General features: G+C 44.7%; 1 protein-coding gene across 15 annotated transcripts in view; it reads right to left on the bottom strand.

Annotated features, from left to right (window-relative positions):
• The window catches only part of LRMDA (leucine rich melanocyte differentiation associated), a 1,125,029-nt gene that overhangs the window by 302,575 nt on the left and 801,119 nt on the right, over positions 1–21,335 (bottom strand). Inside the window, exon 4 of one of the 15 annotated variants that reach the window (XM_089313530.1) lies at positions 9,223–10,154. The exons of the other annotated variants lie outside the window; for them this stretch is intronic. Within the exon in view, the coding sequence (XP_089169656.1) occupies positions 10,056–10,154 (99 nt within the window). The 3' untranslated portion in view covers positions 9,223–10,055. Of the gene's footprint in view, positions 1–9,222; positions 10,155–21,335 lie in introns of those variants that run through there. 15 annotated transcript variants of the gene reach the window in all.

Below are 21,335 nucleotides of genomic sequence, written 5' to 3'. Positions count from 1 at the left end.
CCTGTTAATGTGCACTCTGGGAGGCAGCAGGCGATGGCTCAAATAGTTGCCTCCCTGATACTCACCCTGAGTTCCAGGTTTCTGGCTTCAGCCTGGCTCAGTCACAGCTGTTGCAGGCATAGGGGAGTGATCCAAAGGATGGGAGACCTTGGTATCTCTGTCTTTCTCTTTCTGTGTCTCTCTGCTTTTCAAAAATGACAGCTGGGCCAGCGCCGCAGCTCACTAGGCTAATCCTCCACCTTGTGGCACCGGCATACCAGGTTCTAGTCCTGGTTGGGGCGCCGGATTCTGTCCCGGTTGCCCCTCTTCCAGGCCAGCTCTCTGCTGTGGCCCGGGAGTGCAGTGGAGGATGGCCCAAGTGTTTGGGCCCTGCACCCCATGGGAGACCAGGAGAAGCACCTGGCTCCTGCCATCGGATCAGCGCGGTGTGCCAGCCACAGCGCGGCGGCCATTGGAGGGTGAACCAACAGCAAAAAAGGAAGACCTTTCTCTCTGTCTCTCTCACTGTCCACTCTGCCTGTCCAAAAAAAAAATGACAGCTTCTCTGGAGTCCCCTGGGTTGCCCTCTCTCTGGCCTCCGCCCAGCCCTGTCTGACTGTGGCACAGGGCCCCCAAGGAAGTCAGGAGTCACCAACAGCAGTCTGAATGGCTAAGGCAATTGCTCCTGCAACTGCTCTGAAAAGCATCACACTGCCAAGACAGAGAAAGGTTCAACACTAACAGCATGTCAGTAAAAGCCCTCAAAGTCGGGAGAGAAGGAAAAACACCAACATAATGGATGTTGAGATTTCCCTAAGTTCTCTGAGTGTGGTAAGTTCTCAGCTACATCTCATCTCCAATTACTTGGGTCATTTCCCTCTCTAGGCCTCAATTTCCCCATTTGTAAACACAAAGAGTTCTTAACCGGAGACATTTCCACCTGCAGGATTCTGTGATCTATAAAATTTGATGGAAACACTGTATAAATGCCTATGTACATACAGATTTATACATAATGTATAAATTATATTATATAAAACATATGTACTAACTGCTAAGGAAATTTAACATTTTCTTTTATCATAAACACACGCAATAAAATGACTAGAGTATTAGGAGTATCTGCAACTTTATCACTGATAAAAATCAGATATTTTCATGTCATATTATTGCAGAAGTCTAAAACAGTGGTTACTCTCACAAATACTTTGAAACTGCAGTAACTGTTACATGTGCGTTCAGATCTTATCAATCGTTTTAATAAATAAGTTCATAAATGACTAACTCATGAAATCGACTTTGAAATACTCTGATAACAGCATCCTAATGCACTTAGCTTGCTTTTACTCTTGCAGATTATTTTACTTTGGGAGAGTGCTGCGGCTCAGCACGTTAAGTGACTCCTTGGGATGCTCACACCCTGTGTCAGGGGCCTACTTCTGAGTTCTCACTGCTCTGCTTCCTATCCAGCTTCCTGCTAGTGCATCCTGGGAGGCAGCACACAATGGCTCCAGTGTGTGTGTCCCTGCCACCCATGCAGGAGACCTGGTCTCCTGGTTTCGGCCTGGCCTGTCCCTGGCTTTTGTGGGCATTTGAGATTGAACCAGTAGACAGAAAATCAATCCCTCCCTCCCTCTCTCTCTCTCTCTTTTTCTGCCTTTCAATTACATGAAAGTAAATTAGTATTTTTTAAAAAGTCAACTGAAGAAAGGTCCATGAGCTTCACTACACGGTCAGAAGGATCCAGCCAGATCTGCCCCTCCCTAACCAGACGACTTAGAATGATCTACCTGGCCTCTCTGAGCAAAAGAACACTCTTTTAAAATGGAGATCATTCCATTGATCTTGTGAGGATCATTGAGAGAGGTCAGTAATATAACAGGCTACTTAAGGGCTGACACTGTGGCACAGGAGGTAAAGCCACCCCCTGCTCTGCCAGCATCCCATATGGGTGCTGGTTTGAGTCCTGGCTGCTCCACTTCCGATCCAGCTCTCTGCTATGGCTTGGGAAAGCATTAGAAGATGGCCTAAGTCCTCGGGCCCCTGCACTCATGTGGGTGACCTGGAAGAAGCCCCTGGTTCCTGGCTTCGGATCAGCACAGCTCCAGCTGTTGCTGCGACCTGGGGAGTAAACCAGCAGATGGAAGACCTTTCTCTCTCTTTCTTTCTCTCTCTCTTTCTCTGCCTCTCTAACTCTGCCTTTTAAATAAAATAAAATAAATCTTGGGGAAAAAAAAAAGAGATGACCATCACAATCTCCTGTCTTAAAAAAAAAAGAGAGAGAGAGAAAAAAGAGAGAGAGACTACTGCAGCAATCTGATTGATCACTGTTACAATTACTCCCAGGTTTATAACATTTTAATATCTGGTTATTTCTATTTTAAAATCATTTTTTATTTGAGAGACAGAAAGAGAAAGACAGAGGTAGCTCCCATGCACTGGTTCACTCCCCTAATGTCCACAAAAGCCAGGACTGAGTCAGGGTTGGAGCCCAAAGCTGGGAACTCAGTCCAGGTCACCCACATGGGTGACAGGAACCCAATACTTGAACCATTATCACTGCCCACCAGGGTTTGCATTAGAAGGAAGCTAGGGTGAGGCACTCAAGTTAGGGACAGTACACAGGCTCCAGATGTGGGACGGGGGCATCTTAACAGCTAGGCTAACCCTCGACCCCAATGTGTCGCTATTTTAAACCACATCCCTTAAAGAGATAAATTTCCTCAAATCAAGGCTGCTACTACTTCGAGTCTTTGAAACATACCAATCAATATTTCTAGGAACAAAGGCGGGAGAGAGACATCAACAGAAGGATGGAAATACCAAGAACTCGTTGGGTTTCACCTCTGTCTACTTGGAACTGCTACTGGAGAACTCTCAAGAAGGTGATCCATCCAGAAAACCCACGATGAGCTCATTTTCCCAGAGCTCCCTTTAGAAGTCCCTCTGCTCTGGGACTGCATGCGTTCCCCCTCACTTAACTTCGCCCCTGTAGTCTGTGTATAGATCCTGATAAGGAAACCCTAATCTCTAACTGTGTGTGAGATCTTGTGGATCTGCTCTTCATGTAAATCACACCAGCAGCTCTCCCCAACAAACTGTTACCCCTGTGAGGGCCCACGCCAGGGGAAATCCCCCAGCCACTGGGGACCAGTGTTCTCCTTTGGAGGGGTGAGAACTACACCAGCGAGGATGGTTTTATAACTTCGCACCAACATCGGAAGCTTCAAAGGAGCAGCCCTAAAGTTGGTTCAAGGCCCTTTATGACTTCTTTTGTTCTGCAGGGTTGGGGAGGAAAAACATCAGTGAGGTATGAAAAGGCTGTTTGTTTACAATCTGCACCCAGATCCTCGCCTTTTTCGCAAAAGGCAGGGAAAGCAGCAGGAGCATTACAATACCCAGCACCTCCCTGGGTCTCCCTGCCTTCTCCCCGCTAGTGTATTAAGCAGCCAGGCAGCTGTTGAACAAGCACTATCAACAAAGCAATCTTCTAGCCCTTTGATTCAAGCTATTCATATCTTCTGCCCTGAAATAAAATGACTTTCACAATTAAAACAGCGAAATCAATGCGGTATCTATTGTCATGTCTGCAGGAGAAAAGCTTTAATTACAGCCATAGTTAGATAACACAATCATTACACCTTCTTCATCTCAAGTATAAAACCAGCACCCTCTGACTACTTTGCCACCCTTTCTTTGATTTTTTTTTCTTTTTTCTTTCTTTCTCCTTTTCCCCCCCAACGTGAATGGCTTTTTATCTAAGCACTTCAATTTGCATGCCTTTGCTCGGAGGCAGCTCCCCACGATATGTTAATTGCAGACTGCTTTAAGTACTAAAAGATTAACATAAAACCCTTTGCAAACAAGCTAATAGTTTATGATAATTTTTGCATGGCCTTTGTCTGTCTATCACTGGATTGCCTCTAGCTGTAATTTTATAAAGAAGCTGTAAAATATCATTTAAACAAGTTCATTTACACATAATTATTACCAGAATCACATTATTCAATTTAGATACTCCAGCCTATTAACAATCCATGAACTAAAATGTAATTAAACTATTTTCCTTTTATGAACCTATTCATTACAATGTGTGGGAGACGGATCTCTCAGTTTCACTGCAAATTTCAGCACTTTGTTGTTGAAATTGACAAGTCTGGCACTCATTATGTGCTTTTAATTATATTAAAAGTATTGCAAGACAGCTCAGATAAAGAATATATTTAGAAAAGAATGCCTGGAAATGCCAAGATGGTGTCATCTCCAAATATATATTTATTTTACTCATGCATTTTTTTGCCCTCTTAATAGTGAAAAATAAAATTAGGCTGGTTGTTTTAATTGAGATTTTTGTAGTTTCTCTTAGTAATTTTTCTAATTTAAGCTAATGATAAATATCTCACGTAATTGTGTTTACTTTTTTCCCAGACTTCCATGCATGTACTTTTTTTATTGGGGGTGGGGGAGCTACCATTGGAATTACAGCTAAAGAAGCATATTCTCCCAGCACTGACATACAGATGCACAAGTACCCCACCTAGGAAGGATGCTGTGTTCAGGGTTTGATTCAAAACTGCTGAACAGCTCAGTTTCTGATACAAGCCTTAATCTGTGGTACAGGAGCAACAGAATTAACGGGAAACATACACATTGCTTGGAAAGGGGCAGTTTCCCTCCCTGCAGTGCCTGGTGTTACTTGTAGAGGTAGCTCAGTTCAACAATCTAACACTGACAGAAGACTGGCTACCTAAGGAGGATCAAGTCAGTGCTAATGACACAGAGCAGGCACAGTGGGTTACACAGCCACCTGCAACACCAGGATCCCATGTGGGCACAGGATCAAGCTCTGGCTGCTCCACTCCCATCTAACTCCTGATAACACGCCCTGGCAGGCAGCAGATGATGGCCCTTGCCACCCACATGGGAGACCTGGATGGCGTTCCAGACTCCTGGCTTTGGCCTAACCCAGCCCCATCTGTTGCAGCCATTTGAGGAATGAACAAGTGGAGAGAAGATCTCTCTTTCTCTCTATGTCTCTCCCTCTCTCTATGTAACTTTGCCTTGCAAATAAATAAATAAATAAATAAATCTTTAAAAATGAGAGGGGAAAATGCATAGAGCATCATCTCAGGTTGCATGCTCTTAGAACAGCAGTAAAAAGGAGTGCTACAAAATTCTGAGTCCAGCCTGGACCCTCTGCAAGCCCCTGTCCACAAAGACATGCTTGATGCATGATTGGCCAAATGTCTCCTTTCCACTGCCCCATCTTCATCTTCCTTAGGATGCTCAACATGTCTCTCCTACTATAATCTTGGCTGTACTTGTCTTTCATGGATTAAATCACTATGAACAATTTCCACAAACCACCTTGCCTAGCATACTGCGAGCACTGGTGGCCTGCACCTCACCATTCAGCACCCATTTTCTGATATAGGAAGCTGTAGGCTCCAGGTACATCTCCTATCTTCCAAGCCACACATGAGTCTTTCTTCTTCTATCTCTCTCATGGCTAAACAGTGTCTTACACTCAACCACTATTTAATCAAATACTATAATGTTGACTAGCTATTAAACCAACCAACCACTCTCCTTTCCTCAGAGAGCCACTATTGGTTACACTAAACAAGATGGAGGATGAATCTTGGGATTCCCTGGACTATACCCAAGTGAGTCAGTCATCCATAGGGTAATCTCAAAAAGGAAATTCAGCTGATTATAAGAAGTTCTATAGTATTTGCCCAAGATCTTCTTTTGTAACAAAAATCACCCTATCAGGGTCTTAAGAAAGTCACTACTCTCCACCCCATCATTTTGCTTTGCTTTTTATTTATTTACTTTTCTGAAAGAGTTAGAGAGGGAGAAACAGAGAGAAAGATCTTCCATCTGCTGGTTAACCCCCTAGATGGCTGCAATGACCAAGCTAAAGCCAGGAGCTTCTTTTGGGTCTCTCACCTGGGTAGCAGGGCCCCAAGCACCTGGGGCATCCTCTGCTGATTCTCCCAGGCCATTAGCAGGGAGCTGGATGAGAAGTAGAGCAGCCAGGACACAAACCGGCGCCCATATGGGATGCTGCCATTGCCGGTGGTGGCTTTATCTGTTGTGCCACAGTACCAGCCCCATGCTCTGCTTTCTAAAGTCCTACATGACTCCTACTTAAGGAAAAATATTAATTCGTAGGTACAGTGTGCACTTCTACGTTCATGGAACCAATCGCAACACAGCAGCTGAGGAAGGAGGGAGAACACTGAGAAGCTGAGTGCTTTAAGACACACTTGCCTAAAAACAGATTTAGAGTGACTGTCAAAACCTCAAATAACTAAAACAAAAAACATCCACAGCCAGCACTTCAGTGCATTTTACTGATATTTCTCCTTGGAAAGACTTTGAGCTCAAGGAGGCACATGGCAAACCAAAGCATGACAACATGTATAACCACTCAAAATTCCTGTTTGCCATTCACACCTCACAGAATTGCATAGAACATAACCACCTCTTGCTTTTCTGAACTAATGCAGGCTAAAGGAATCCACACCACCATGAGGTCCAGGGAACAGGGGGACAAACTGGCAGGCTTTTTGTGACTTTTCTTCTTCAGTGCTTGAGTTTCTCAATCCTTGATTCATTTGCCAGTGTGCACTGAAATCTGGCACAATGACTAGCAGCACGTAAAGATAATGAATGTGTGAAAAGTTCGATGGCTTTGTGGGTTCTAGGACTTTACTCCAAGGTGGGGTCTTACCAGAACCAGACATCTCAAATGTGCTCCATTATAAGGAAACATAGACTCAAATGCATGGATCATGTTCTTAAGAAAAAGTATACAGGCCGGCGCCGCGGCTCACTAGGCTAATCCTCCGCCTAGCGGCGCCGGCACACCGGGTTCTAGTCCCGGTCGGGGCGCCGGATTCTGTCCCGGTTGCCCCTCTTCCAGGCCAGCCCTCTGCTGTGGCCAGGGAGTACAGTGGAGGATGGCCCAGGTGCTTGGGCCCTGCACCCCATGGGAGACCAGGAAAAGCACCTGGCTCCTGGCTCCTGCCATCGGATCTGCGCGGTGCGCCGGCCGCAGTGCGCCGGCTGCGGCAGCCATTGGAGGGTGAACCAACGGCAAAAGGAAGACCTTTCTCTCTGTCTGTCTCTCTCACTGTCCACTCTGCCTGTCAAAAAAAAAAAAAAAAAAAGTATACAAAGCATGGATAAAAGGGGGTAGGAAATGAAGAAGTATGCCCTTCAATAGCGTCCTATGGTATGGTGTGACAGGTTTCCCCATGTGGACCATACCTTAAGTCTGAGTTCACTGCCCAGACACAGATGAAGTTACATGTCAAATTAGAAGTTTTTGGGGCCGGCGCTGTGGCATAGCAGGTAAAGCCGCCACCTGCAGTGCTGTCTGCAGCAGCTGGTTCGAGTCCTGGCTGCTCCACTTCTGATCCAGCTCTCTGCTATGGCCTGGGAAAGCAGTGGAGGATGGCCCAAGTCCTTGGGCCCCTGCACCCACATGGGAGACCTGGAAGAAGCTCCTGGCTCCTGATCGGCGCAGCTCCGGCTATTGCGGCCAATTGGGGAGTGAACCATCGGATGGAAGACCTCTCTCTCTCTCTCTGCCTCTCCTCTCTCTATGTAACTGACTTTCAAATAAATAAATAATCTAAAAAAAAGAAAGTAGCTGATCACAATCAATCTTCAAAGTCTGGTAGGGAAAAATAGAAAGGCATGAACCAAGAAGAAAGAAACTTTCCCGAAAGAGCAAGTGAAAGAAGGCTATAGTCAGCTCAATTACTCTAAGAAAGCACCCAGACCAGATGGTTGGCTTTCACAATGGGCATTTTATCTCACTTTACTGAGCTATCTGTGATTGGGGTGCCAGCTGGTTAAGTTCTCATAAAGTCGCATTTTTGGGGTGCAGACAGCCAACTTCTCATTGTGTTCACCCATGTAGGACAGTGGGCAGGCCTGTGGTGTAATAGGTTGGGCCTCTACCTGCAGTGCTGGAATCCCGTGGGTGCACCAGTTCCAGTCCTAGCTACTCCTCTTCCCACCCAGCTCCTTGCTGATGGCCTGAGTGCTTGGGACCCTGGGCCTCTGTGGGAGACCCAGTGGAGGCTCCTGGCTCTGGATCTGCATAGCTCTAACCATTGCAGCCATTTGGGAAGTGAACCAGTAGATGGAAGATCTCTCTCTCTCTCTCTCTCTCTCTCTCTCTATATATATATATATATATATATACACACACACACACACACACACACATACACACAGAAACATGAAATGTATATATATATTTATTTGAGAGACATACTTGCCTTTATTATTTATAAATATATATATTTATTTGAGATTTGAAAGGCAGAACCAGGGAATGTATATATATATATACATAATTATATATATATACACACACACACACATAATCTACATGTTCTGCCTCTCAAATAAACAGATAAATCTAAGTAACAAAAAATAGAGATAGAAAGAGAGACAGTGGGAAAGCTGTCTGGAAGTTCTTATGGAAGGCACTAATCCCATTGATGATGGCTTCCCCCTCATTACTTAATGACCTCCAAAGGCCCTACATCCTAGCAACATCACCTTGGAATTAGGATTTTCACATATGAATTTTGGGGGAGACACAAACATTCAGTCCATGTTGGATACAAAGGTACTTCAAAAAGTAGATGGAGAAAATGGAAATATAAGTTCATTTTGGTGCAAATAAATATTGAAATTCATGCGTGGTTTTTCATAACAACATTTTCCAGGGACTCTTTGAAAAACTCTCATAAATAAAAGCAGAATATGACAGAAACAGGGACTTTACTTTGATATTTACACCACAAGGGAAAGAAATTCTCTTGCTTATAAGATGATTGGACCAGATAATTTTGAAGGCTTTGTATAGCTCAAATATGGAATATTCTAATGGTTCCTCTGTTTGGTTTTCTAATTCTACCTTCCCAGGGCCCTCACACAATCACAAAAGGCTTTTGTGCTTACAGCTTCGAACACCCCTGGTACGTGCGACTTTGTACTTGGTGTCCACCTGGGGCCAGTGGGCACATAGCTCATCTTCTCCTTGGCCTATGACTGCCCCAGGAACTAGCTTGTCACCTCGTCCACCTTTGCACTGGCAGCTAGCCATGGGACTGTACCTGACACTGGTCCTCCAAGGAAGAAACCCTCTTTCTATCAGCTTAGAAACAAGAATGTCCCCAGAGCTGAGTGGATTTCTCTGGTTTTTATGCACCTTGCTTCCTAGCTCTTCACACCTGCAAGTGACAGAATGCGGGAAGAGTGACAATGTGGCTCGGAGTCCCTGACGCTCCAGCCAGTGGGGCTAGGACCCACTTGGACAGCTCAGGAAGTGGGCCCAATTGGATCTGCCCCTTCTTAAATTTCCTGCACAGCTGCCTGACTCAAAGAACATGGTGCCCCTTGGATAGGGCTCAGTTGCAGGCAGCTAACTCACATTCCCCTCAATGCCTGGGGGACAGCTCCAACCTCAAACAACTTTATTTAAACAATTTCTTACTTAACATGTTTTTCTCGGTGTTTCAAATCCAATCACTGCCTGCGTGGCTGGGAAGAACCGCTACAGGACAAAAAGAACAACACAACCTGTTTTTATTTTAATATCTTCCGGGTCTCTCAGCACTGCCATCACTTGGGCTGTCAGCCCTTCACCGCCCGAGGTGGCTTCCCTCTCTCTGCAGACTGCCTGCCTCCCCACTAATGGCACTGTTCGGGCGAGGGGGAAATGCAATTTTCCACTCCATTACAAGCACTGTGTAAAAGGACCTCTTTTCCTCACTGCACACAGATAAGGACCTAATGAAATTCCATTCACTAAGTATTACAATAGCCAACTCCACTCCAGATGCAGGCGTCCTACGTGCCTGCCAGGCCCTCACTGGGCAGCTATTGCCATTCAGTGTCCCTGGATGGCATGGTGTCAGGATGAAACGCTGTGGAAGGTCACAAAGATGGCAGCAGGTCCACGTTCTGCGGTCTTCTTTCTTTCTCTCTGTCGGGCTTGGATGGCACTTCTGATGGACTCCGGTACCTTCAAGACTGTAGACATCTCACGATGTGAAGCAAGAGGAGTGATGTGTGGTTTGCATTTTAAAATGGGAACTAAAAGCAGACGAGGCGGCCACTCGGGGAACGAATGTCATGTGATGCTTGAGGTAGAAAGCAGTGAAAAGGTCAAATTACTCCCACCTTTCTAACCTCATCCTTCCCCTACCTTGTCCATCTCTGGCATGTTTTCCGCTGATTCATGATAAAGCAATACAAAAGTAGCAGAAAATCCTATTCCCTTCTCCCTCCCATGCATGGTGCCAATATCTTTAGGTGCTCAGGGATCCCACATTGTCCTCCTTGCCACAATCCTCTCTGTGTACAAGTAGCTCTGGATCTGCCTCACACCAAACTCATCACTCTGTTTCCTACACCCTCCAGATCCTATTCCATCATCAGATAACCCCGTCACACAAGAAGGCCTCAGTATTGTCTAGTTTAATAGCAAATTGCAAGGTTGCTCTTGGGAGACACATGCCTTAGCTTCAAAGGATTAATCTTTAATGTTGCGTTTGAAAGCTTAGCTGCCAAATTTATGGGCTACAATTTTGGGGCACGGACCCTGTCTGTGAAATCTCTTCCATCATGTCCCAACAGTACCGTTAGACCGTTAGACCTCCATTGCGCCAAACAATTCGGCCTTAAGACTGAAAAAATATTCTTAGACTGTAAGCATACATGCACAACCACACATACACTTATTAACACATGTAAAACATGTTTACATAGTCAGCACATTTTAAAAATATTTTCCTTTTATCCTCCATCCCTGCTGTCATGTGCCCCCTCACAGGCAATGATTTTGAGGGATTTGGTGTAGATCCTTCTATTACATGAAAGCAAAACATGTGTTTCTCACTTTATGCCATATTGAAAGACACACAGTGTTGACATGTGCCATTTCATTTGCTTTGCCTGCTGTGTAATATCCACTACACGTACATGCAATTAATTAATCTGTACACTGATAGAACTTTGTTTTCAGGTTTCTGATACAAAAAATAGCAATTCTAGTAATTTTCTTTACCCCATCACATAGGTAACAGTTCCATGTTTCCTGTTTTACAGTGGATCTGCTGGGATCATGAAGTATATTAAGGTTCAACTTTAGAAAAATCTGTACCAATCTCTACTCCTGTCTGCAACATAAAAGTGTTCCCGTAGGTCTACATTCCCTCCAATATTTGATTGTTTTAAAAAGTTTTGTCTTGTATGGAAAAAATACCATTATTGGGGCCAGCATTATTGGGAGTGGGTTGTCACTTGCCACTCCAGCATCCCGGAGAGCTGGTTCAAGCCCCAGCTGCTCCACTTTGGGTGCAGTTCCCTTACAGTGCACTTGAGAAGCCAACAGAAGATGACAGTGCTTGAGATCCTGCCACACACAGGGGAAACCATGATGGAATCCCAGGCTACTGGCTTATGCCTGGCCCAGCCCTGGCAGTTACAGCTCTTCGGGGAGTGATCCAGCAGACTGAAGACACCTCTCCCTCTCCATCTCCCTCTCTCTCCCTCCCTCCCTCCCTCCTTCTCTCTCTCTCTGTAATTTTGTCTTTAAAATAAATATTTTTATTTCAAAAAAGAAAATATACTGTTATTTGATTTTCTTTATGGTTCCCTATCATTGGCAGAGTTGAGCGTATCCCTTCCCAAGATAACTGGCCATAAATATTTCTTTCTCTGAAAAAATGTCTCTATCTTTGTTTTTTTTTTTTTTTTTCTCTATTGAGTTGTCTATAGTTTTCTCACAGGTTTATGGCAGTTCTTTATATATTCTTTTTTTTTTTTTTTTTTTTTTTTTTGACAGGCAGAGTGGACAGTGAGAGAGAGAGACAGAGAGAAAGGTCTTCCTTTTGCCGTTGGTTCACCCTCCAATGGCCGCCACGGCTGGCGCACTGCGGCCGGCGCACCACGCTGATCCGATGGCAGGAGCCAGGAGCCAGGTGCTTTTCCTGGTCTCCCATGGGGTGCAGGGCCCAAGCACCTGGGCCATCCTCCACTGCACTCCCTGGCCACAGCAGAGGGCTGGCCTGGAAGAGGGGCAACCGGGACAGAATCCGGCGCCCCGACCGGGACTAGAACCCGGTGTGCCGGCGCCGCTAGGCGGAGGATTAGCCTAGTGAGCCACGGCGCCGGCCAGTTCTTTATATATTCTTAATACTCACCCATTATCAGTTGTGCAAGCTATCTTCTAATTTATTAACTTTTCCATTTTTAAGGTTTCTTGTGACATGCACACTTCTTCATTTTGATGGATCAAAAATAAAATATTTTATTCTATACTCAAAAATTTCTGTGACTTGTGAAAGAACTCTTTGTATACACACATTTTTAATTTGTATAAATCACATTGTTAAAGGTGTCACCCTCTCTGTTTTCACTCAAGTCCAATGATCCCAAGACTCATTGTGTTGTAATGTAAAAGTTCATGAAAATATGGCATTAATAGATGTTTATTTGAAAGTCTGAATCCAATGTGCAATATGCATTTTCCATGAACTTTGTGATGATCCCTCATACATCTGTACTCCACTACTTTTAAATGCTCTGGATACACACTGGTGTCCATGTGCCACATCTGAGCTCGGTTCCCACAGATGCCCATGTTATGATCGCTTCACACAACATTCCTTCCATTTTCCCCTTTTCAAGACCAACGGGGTTAAGTAGCAATGGGATGTTGATAACTTGTGAGGCAGAAGAAAAAATAATGATTATGACTGTGTCCTTTCGGAAACTCATGTCATGCACTTAAAGAAAGGATTTGAATGACTCATAAATGTGACAGATGCACACATATTTTGAAGAAAAAGTCTACTTAGACCATATCACAAGAAATAGATTTCTTCTCCTATGCTAACATTTGTTTGAAAATGACAGTCTGGAGCTCCAGTAAAAGGATTCCGGAGCTGTTTGAACTCTGCATGAGAGCTGTGATCAACTAGCCATGTCTGCCTTGGCTTGGGCATGACAGCACACATGCCTCCATCTGCCTCCTCTGGCAGGGCCATGCCCCACTTCTCCCATCCTTCAAAACAAACTCTGATGCTTCCTGGAGCACAAGAATAGCCAAGCCAGTCCACTACTTAACACAAAGCATGTGCTTATGGACATTCTGGTCCATGACTGGACAGAGTAATACACCATGAAACTGCTCTGGCCCATGTCTTCAAGTCCTGGTGATACCCAAGACCAACCTTTTACATTCGCCATTCTCACCCAAGAGGTTTTAACTTAACATTTTAACTGGCTGTGAGATGATCTTTTAGAACTAGGTTTCTGAAGGCAGGTTGTAAAAACAGCTGCAAAGAAACTGATTTTCTTTCTAAACTCCAGCCCTATTAGTTATGCAGCAGGTAGTTCTGTTTAATCCAGGAGGAATTTACTGAGGGCTCTGCCGTTCTCAGTCCTGTACTTGACTCTCAAGGCAGAAAACAAAAGCTGCAAAATCACCCAGTTCAGGTCTGGGCACATTAAGAGTGTCCAACAGAGCGCTGGCTTCCTTTGGCTTCTTTTTTCCTTGCTTTAGATTTCAGTTGAGATGGAGACACGATATTTCCCTATGCCACAGCCATTCTATTCAACAGTCAGGGAAAACAAAAAGTGAACTGTTAAGAAATACTACCCTAAGTAGACAGCAGTTATCTTCAGTTGGTAGAAATTACATGGAATACAAGGCTTGCAAAGAACAAGTGCTCCATAAGCGATTTTGTTCAAGTAACACTTTAATCATAAAAGCACAAAATGTTAGAATTAGAAGGGACATGGGGGACCAGTGCTGTGACTCAGTGAGTTAATCAGCTCCTTGCAACATCGGCATCACACATCTGAGCACCAGTTCAACTCTTATTGGCTCCACTTCTGATCCAGCTCCCTGTTAATACACCTCAGAAAGCAGCAGAGCATGGCTCAAGCTCTTAGGCCCTGGCCACCCATGAGGGAGACCTGGATGGAATTCCAGGCTTTGGCCTGGAATAGCCCAAGCCTTTGCAGCTATTTGGGGAGTAAAGAATAGGATAAAGATACTTTTTCTTCCTCTCTCTCTCTCTCTCTCTGCCCTTCAAATAAACAAATAAAAACAGGGATATAGAAGATTATTCAAACCAACTTTTCATTGCACAGAGAAGACGACAGTGGTGTTTTAAAATTATGATGTGATTTCTGGGATGAGGACTGCTTTGTCCTAACCCCTAGCAAGCAGCCTTTGTGCTTTATTATGCTGAAGATCATAGCCAGGTGGAAAGCCTCAGAAGAATTACGCCTAAGAGCAGTTAGGGGGGATGCAAGCGGAGACATACCTGTCCCCTTTCCCTCCATGGGCCCATGATGTAACACGTAACCCAGGCAGCTGGAAAGCAGGCCCTGATCCAGGTCTATGTATGATACCCCTAACTTTACGTGACCCCTACGCATGCAATTCATTCTATCCATGCTTTTAATTTTTAAAAATTGCTCTGCTTAGAGTATCTGTAAATTTTAAAAGCATTACCATGATCAGGTTGCTGCAAATTGTCCCTGTCAGCTGGGACAGGGCAAGCTCTGATGAAATTTCCCCAGTGAATAATAATTTGTTTCAGATTTTAAAGGACAAAACTTCCTCTTGGCAACCTCCTGGAGGGAGAAGAACTATTTCCAATGCTCTTTAATACATCTTGAAATAATTTATGAAACTTTACGAATATATTATTTCAGGAATGTGCATTTGCAGTCAAACAAAGAATAATTATTCACTGTTAGAGGAGTCCGCTGACGGGACATTATCTTTCCTTTCACAGGTGATGGCTGAAAGAAACAATGTTTTAAAGCCACTTCCAGGTTAAAAACCGTACTTAGGAAATGAAAGCTAATTTGATTAGAAAAGATGTTTAATTAACCACCAAGTCTATAACTTTGCCATTGAAGAGAAATCTTTTTGTCATGTGTTTGAATTTCAGGAGATTACAACTAACGGAGATAATTACTCTCCCTTCTCATATGATATATGTTCTAATTTTATTAAACAGATACAACCAAGGTCTTGGGCAAAATCACAAAGGCAGTATCTTCCACTGAAATTCATTGTGGCCAAAGCAAGCTCCCTGATGGCACATCCAAACTGGGTAACAGCTGATGGAGAGAAGTACCTTGCCTAGCGGAAGGTGGCATAGATACCAATGCTAAACAGGTCTGCACATCAGCCAAAGACATAGACACCTTCAAAAATCACCTATTTTGTATTCAAAAGCTGTGACCATAACTAAAGACATTCAAGAGTTGGGAAATTCCTCAATAAAGCTGAGGATTACATTTGCAAAGATTAGCGTGCATTTTGGTGATGAGATGCAAAACAGAACACAATTCAAAAAATCATGGTCCATCCTGACTCATTTATAAGGCAAAGTATGGCCTCAAAAATTGAGGCAGGAAAGATGTGAGACGATTGGCCTTAGAACAACCAACAGTGGGACACGGAAGGGACTGAACTGATGGATCCTGCCCCTCTTCCTCTGCATACTTCCACTTCCCCACCTCATTGCTTGACCAAACCCACTTACTACATGTATTAGTCTTGATTTTCTCCCAAGATTATGAGCACATTCCTTAGTATAAGGTCCCCAGCGTGGGTTGACTATCCCTAGTGGTCCCAAAAATGTACTAAACAGGTTTTTCTCGAAGCTAATTTCAATATCTAAAAGTGACTCAAAAATCATACATTTACTTGCAATAAAATACAGTGCCTAATGAAAACATGAAGCTGCTTTGCATTTTGGCTGAAATTATTGTTAGTTCAGAGTAGAATCCTAGTTATCTCTTGCTTGCTTGCCAGAAGGGTGGTTGGTAATATTCACATTTTTACTGGGGGTATGCATGAATTACTGCTCACTGAATGTCCTCTGGCATTCACTTTCCCTCCAAGTAAGGCAGCCTTGTACAATAACAAAAGGGATTTCTGGGTGTTAGAAACAGAACCTAGTTTAGCCTCTTTTAATTTTGCATGGTTATTTCTCCTCTTTCCAAATTCCTTTGTAACTTGGGAATCACAGTTAAAACTTCATCTTTATTTATATTGTTCTACAGTTGTTTGTGGTTGCAACTTCAGTGCCATGCAAAACGAAAACTCCAAAGGGCAGAAGCTGCACCATATGTTACTTCTGTATTCTGTAATGAAGTTTGGCTTGAAATAATAACCAGTCCATAGTTGCTGATGAATGGACTCAGGCTATGTTTCTTTTTAATAATCTATGAGGTCCTGTGACATGAAGAGGCTTCTCTTCCTCCTGCTGGACCACGATGCTTCCTTTCCGGACATTAGCTCCACACTGGGAAGGATTCACAATGAAGGAGTGGTAAGTTGTCAACTTGGATTGGCCACCCAGGACCTGCAGGGAGAGCTCCAGTGCCCAACTGTGCATATCTGGAAGAACAGTAGTGGTGTCGGAGAACATGAGTTATTTGTATGGCTCTAAAGATGCTTAGCTAAGGATTTCTGGGCAGAAAGGCCAGTCACTGAGGCCAGTTCTCATCAGTAGCATAACATTCTCTGAAGGAAACAGCACACCTCTGTTTCAGATTCAGATTCCCAAGGTTTCGTTTGATGCTGCTAAAAGGATCCTTGGAGGGTGAGCCTTCTGCCTGGTGGTTAAGAAGCCACTTGGGACACATTCCATCTCGGAGTACCTGGGTTTGGGTCCTGGCTCTACCCTTGATTCCAGCTTCCTGCTCATGTGCAGTCTGGGAGGCTGTGATGTTGGTTCAAGTGACTGAATCGCCGCCACCCATGTGGGAGAACTGCTATGAGTTCCCAGGTACCTGCTCTGGCCCGGTCCAGTCTCAGATGTCATTGACATTTGTAGAGTGAGCAAGCAGATGGGAGCTCTGTTTCTTTCTTTCTGTCTCATAAAAACAGTAATAATAATAAAATGGTGTGACCATAAGCCCTGATCGTGAATGTGGGAATAAAAAACAGAATAGACTTCCTATAACTGATGATTCTAAATATGCAAGCTGAGCAACGCCTAAAAATCCATCTTGCGCTGTCACTCAAATGACATTTATGTTTTCACTCAACAAACTACAAAGCCGGAGATCTAAAGGCCAGTTATTGATCGTCATAGTTTCAGCAACTTAACTCTCTCTGGCTGGAGGATCACTTGATTGCATGTGGCAAACCCCCATCAAATACTGTGACATGTGCTGAGGTAAGTGGGACTTCTCCAGCTGTCACCTGTGTGTCCTGTCTGAGCAGAGTAGAAGGACAGCCATAAGAGAAGGCTGAATGGTTCCTCACTTGAGAAACTGGTAATGGAGTCAGGAACACGAGACTGGAAAGACTTCCCAGAGGAGGCACCCATATGAATGGCAGGACAGGGACAGGTTCAGAGAGGGAGGAAGGTCATTTTAGCACAAGGTAAGCAAGGGAATGGGAAGTAAGAAGTAAAGTCTCATGCAGGCTAGGAAAGCAGGTGAGAGAGGGGAAATGCGCACACCTGTAACAGGGGGGCAGAACAGGTGCAGAGTTTGCCCCAGAGATGGAAGATCTCTCACCCAGGTCAGAGCTGACTCTCAGTGGGGGATAGGAGGTCGAAAAAGCCAGCACGTGGAGAGGCTCAAAGCAGCTCTTTAGCAAGTTTTAGAAAGAAAATCTTAGATGACTAATTTTAAAAATGCACAAAGCCAGCATTGTAGCACGGCAAGTTAAGCCATCACCTGCAACAACAGCATCCCATATCTGAACTCCAGTTCAAGTACCAGCTGCTCTGTTTCTGATCTAGCTCTCTGCATATGCACCCAGGAAGGTGATGGAAGATGACTCAAGTACTTGGACCCCTGCCACCAATGTGAGAGACCTGGATGGAGCTTGTATCTCCTGAATTCAGCCTGGGACAGCACTGGACATTGCAGCCATTTGGGGAGTGAATGAGCAGATGGATGACTGCTCTCTGTCTCTCCTTCTTTCTGTCACTCTGCCTTTCAAATAAATAAATCTTTTTAAAAATACATGAATAAAAGCAGAATTGTTCCCCCCACATATCCTTTCCTCACAACACACATGCATGGTGTCTCTAAGGAATCCATGAAAACACTAGGCTAGGCTATAGTCTCCTGCTCCTCATTCGTGAGGGGCAGAAGGGAAAATGAGCCCAGAGAACTGAAGTGATTTCAAGGAATCAGGAGGACGCCTTGCGAGCCTGCTCATTTTCCATCCCTCCTGCTCCTCCTTGGCTCCTATGAAGCTCCTTACCACCCCACCCATCTGTCAGCAACAATTTTGGTCACTGCCACCTCGAAGTAGAATCCAATATCTACTCACTTCCTTTTATCTCCAGGGATACAATTTCACCACCCCTGAGTAAAAATCAATTCCACAGATGTTTACTAAGCACTTACTATGCACCCTGTACCCAGAGAAGGAGGGAATGCGGGGCTCAGCCTCCAGGGACACTGGGAGCCGTGGAGGAAACGGGGTGAGCCCATATTTGTGAATCTCTGCCCCTGTACATTGCCTTCATACTTTTAATTCCAACGCGATCATTCCTGAGCTGCACTGGTGAGAGGACTGCCTCTTCCCCCACCTCCACCCCCTGCTTGTTGTAGTCCCAGGGCTTGAAACCATGGTATAATTAACATAATTAAAGTATTAATCAAGATTGAAGGGGTTGGACACTGTGTGAAATGCTTAATTTTGTGTATCTTTAACTGATTGAATGTTTAGGTTTGCATTTCAGCTGTCACCCAAATTATGTGTAATTAAGCCAAAGCTCAGATCTGCCTGTCTCCTACCCAGCGCGGATGGCAGACAAATCTGATTCCAGAGAGAAGGTGGTAAATCTGCCCACCCATTTGTAGCTGTGAGCTTTCACACTCTTTATGCATCTCTTGCCTTTTCCCAGTGCATTCATTGATCAAATTATCCCATTAGCACGAAATGAAGAACAGATAGCTCCAGTGGAAAAAAGTCAAATGCCTCAATATATTCCCTGGCTACCACACTCCCTGCCAACATCCTGCCACCTGTCCCTGGATGGTGTCCCCACGTGCGGATGCTGAAGGGTGCTGGGGCTCCCGGAGAGGACACAAATGGCACTGGAAGCAGCCACAAACCAAGGAATGTGCTCGATGTTCATGAAGGGACCCACCTTTGGAACCCAAACTGCAAGGGTAACAAAATTGGGTGATGATGCTAGTTATAAAACACTTTAGGAAGAGATCAATACATTGACTTGATATTAAAAGAGGCATCACTTGGGCTGGCGCTGTGGCTCACTAGGCTAATCCTCTGCCTGCAGCACTGGCACACTGGGTTCTAGTCCCAGTTGGGGCGCCGGATTCTGTCCCGGTTGCTCCTCTTCCAGTCCAGCTCTCTGCTGTAGCCCAGGAAGGCAGTGGAGGATGGCCCAAGTGCTTGGGCCCTGCACCCGCATGGGAGACCAGGAGGAAGCACCTGGCTCCTGGCTTTGGATTGGCGCAGCACGTCAGCCTTAGCGGCCATTTGGGAGGTGAACCAATGGGAGGAAGACCTTTCTCTCTGTCTCTCTCTCTCTCACTAACTCCACCTGTAAAAAAAAAAAAAAAAAAAAAAAAAAAAAAAAAAAAAAAAGAAAGAAAGAGGCATCACTCAGATACAAGGGCCCCAGAAAGTAACCAAGATCCACAAAAGAGCTCTGTAGATGTTCATACAAATCATACAACTCCCTCAGGTAAAAGCAATCACCCAAGGAAGCTTAAAGATCATGTAACTGTGCTCTTTCTTGTGCTGAGCACAAAGAGGAAACAAAATACAGAGACAGGTGCACCCACACCCCTTGCATTAAGAAAGATGTCATCAATTTGGAGACAGAAGATAACACAGGGAGAGGTTAGGACCACCACACGGAGCACAAAGGTCTGATCTGGCGGGCAACACAGACCCCGAGTTCTTGGAAGGCAGCAGTGCAGTGGCTGTGTAAGGAAAGAACGAGGCGCCTTGAAAGATGAGTCAGATCTGTGCAGGTAGTTGTGAGGTATGGAATGCAACCGTGGAAACAGAGACCACAACATACTCCATTTTAAAAAGAAGATTTGTTTTATTTATTTTGAAAGGTGCAGATTGAGAAAGAGAGAGAGAGAGAGAGAGAGAGAAGAGAGGGAGAGAATATTTCTTTCATCTACTTGTTCACTCCCCAGATGGCCACTATGGCCAATACTGCAGATGGTCCCAACAGCCAACAGTGGACCAGGCCAAAGCCAGGAGCTTCATCTGGGTCTCCCACATGGGTGCAAAGGCCCAAACACTTGGGCCATCTTCTGCTGCTTTCCCAGGCCATAAGCGGAAAGCTGGATTGGAAATGCAGCAGCAGGGACACAAACTGGTTCGCATAAGGGATGCCACCATTGCAGGTAGCAGCTTTAACCATTCTACCACAACAGAAGCCCCCAGCATGCTCTGTCCTGGAGAAATTCTACTTACCTTACTGGGATGGAAGGTTTGTGGGGGAGGTAATTCTTGAAGGAAAGCAGGTGTACTGAGGCAGCACCTGTACAGAGGCGCTCAAGTACCAGACTGAGGAGTACATGGTGAGGAAAGTCTTAGGAAAAATGGGAAAGGGGATCCCACTTTACACAAATGAAGGAGGACCTGGGTGCTGAGTGAGATTTCCATTGCTGCTCTAGCAAACTGCCACGGGCTTAGCAGCTTAATACAACACAAAATTAGACCTCCTCCTTCTGTGGGTCACTAGTCCAATGGGCTCAGCAGGTTTCCCTATGCTGAAACAAGGCCAAAATCAAGGTGTTGCCTGGGCTGGGTTTCCTCTGCGGCTCCAGGGGGAGATGTGTTCCCAGGCTCACTCCCATTATGGACAGAATTCAGTTCCATTCAGCTCTAGGACTACAGTCCCCATCTCCCTGCCGGCTGCTCTCTGAATAGAGTTCCACTTCATCTTTCTTGTCTAAAATTACTTATAAAATGTCATCCACTATTTCCAGTTTGAATTTCTTTAAAATTGAGGGGAGTTTACAGACCCTTGGAAAGGAAATTGAGTATAGATTCCTTTAGATTTTCTTAAATCTTTGTTAAAATTTTATTTTACTTATTTGAAAGTGAGAGAGAGAGAGAGAATGAATATATCATGGATTTACTCTCCAAATGCTCAAAATAGCCAGAGCTGGGCAAGGTTGAAACTGGGAGCCAGGAACTCAATCTGAGTCACTGATGTGAGTGTCAAGAACCCAACTACTTGACCCATCACCTGCTGCCTCCTAGGTATGCCCTAGCAAGAACCTGGAATCAGGAGCAAAGCTGAGACTTGAACCTAGGCACTGAA

The sequence above is a fragment of the Oryctolagus cuniculus genome, chromosome 15 (genome assembly GCF_051225735.1).
Source record: "Oryctolagus cuniculus isolate XC-2025 breed Fujian yellow rabbit chromosome 15, ASM5122573v1, whole genome shotgun sequence".
Taxonomy (NCBI): domain Eukaryota; kingdom Metazoa; phylum Chordata; class Mammalia; order Lagomorpha; family Leporidae; genus Oryctolagus; species Oryctolagus cuniculus.
This window is presented reverse-complemented; position numbering and strand designations above follow the sequence as displayed.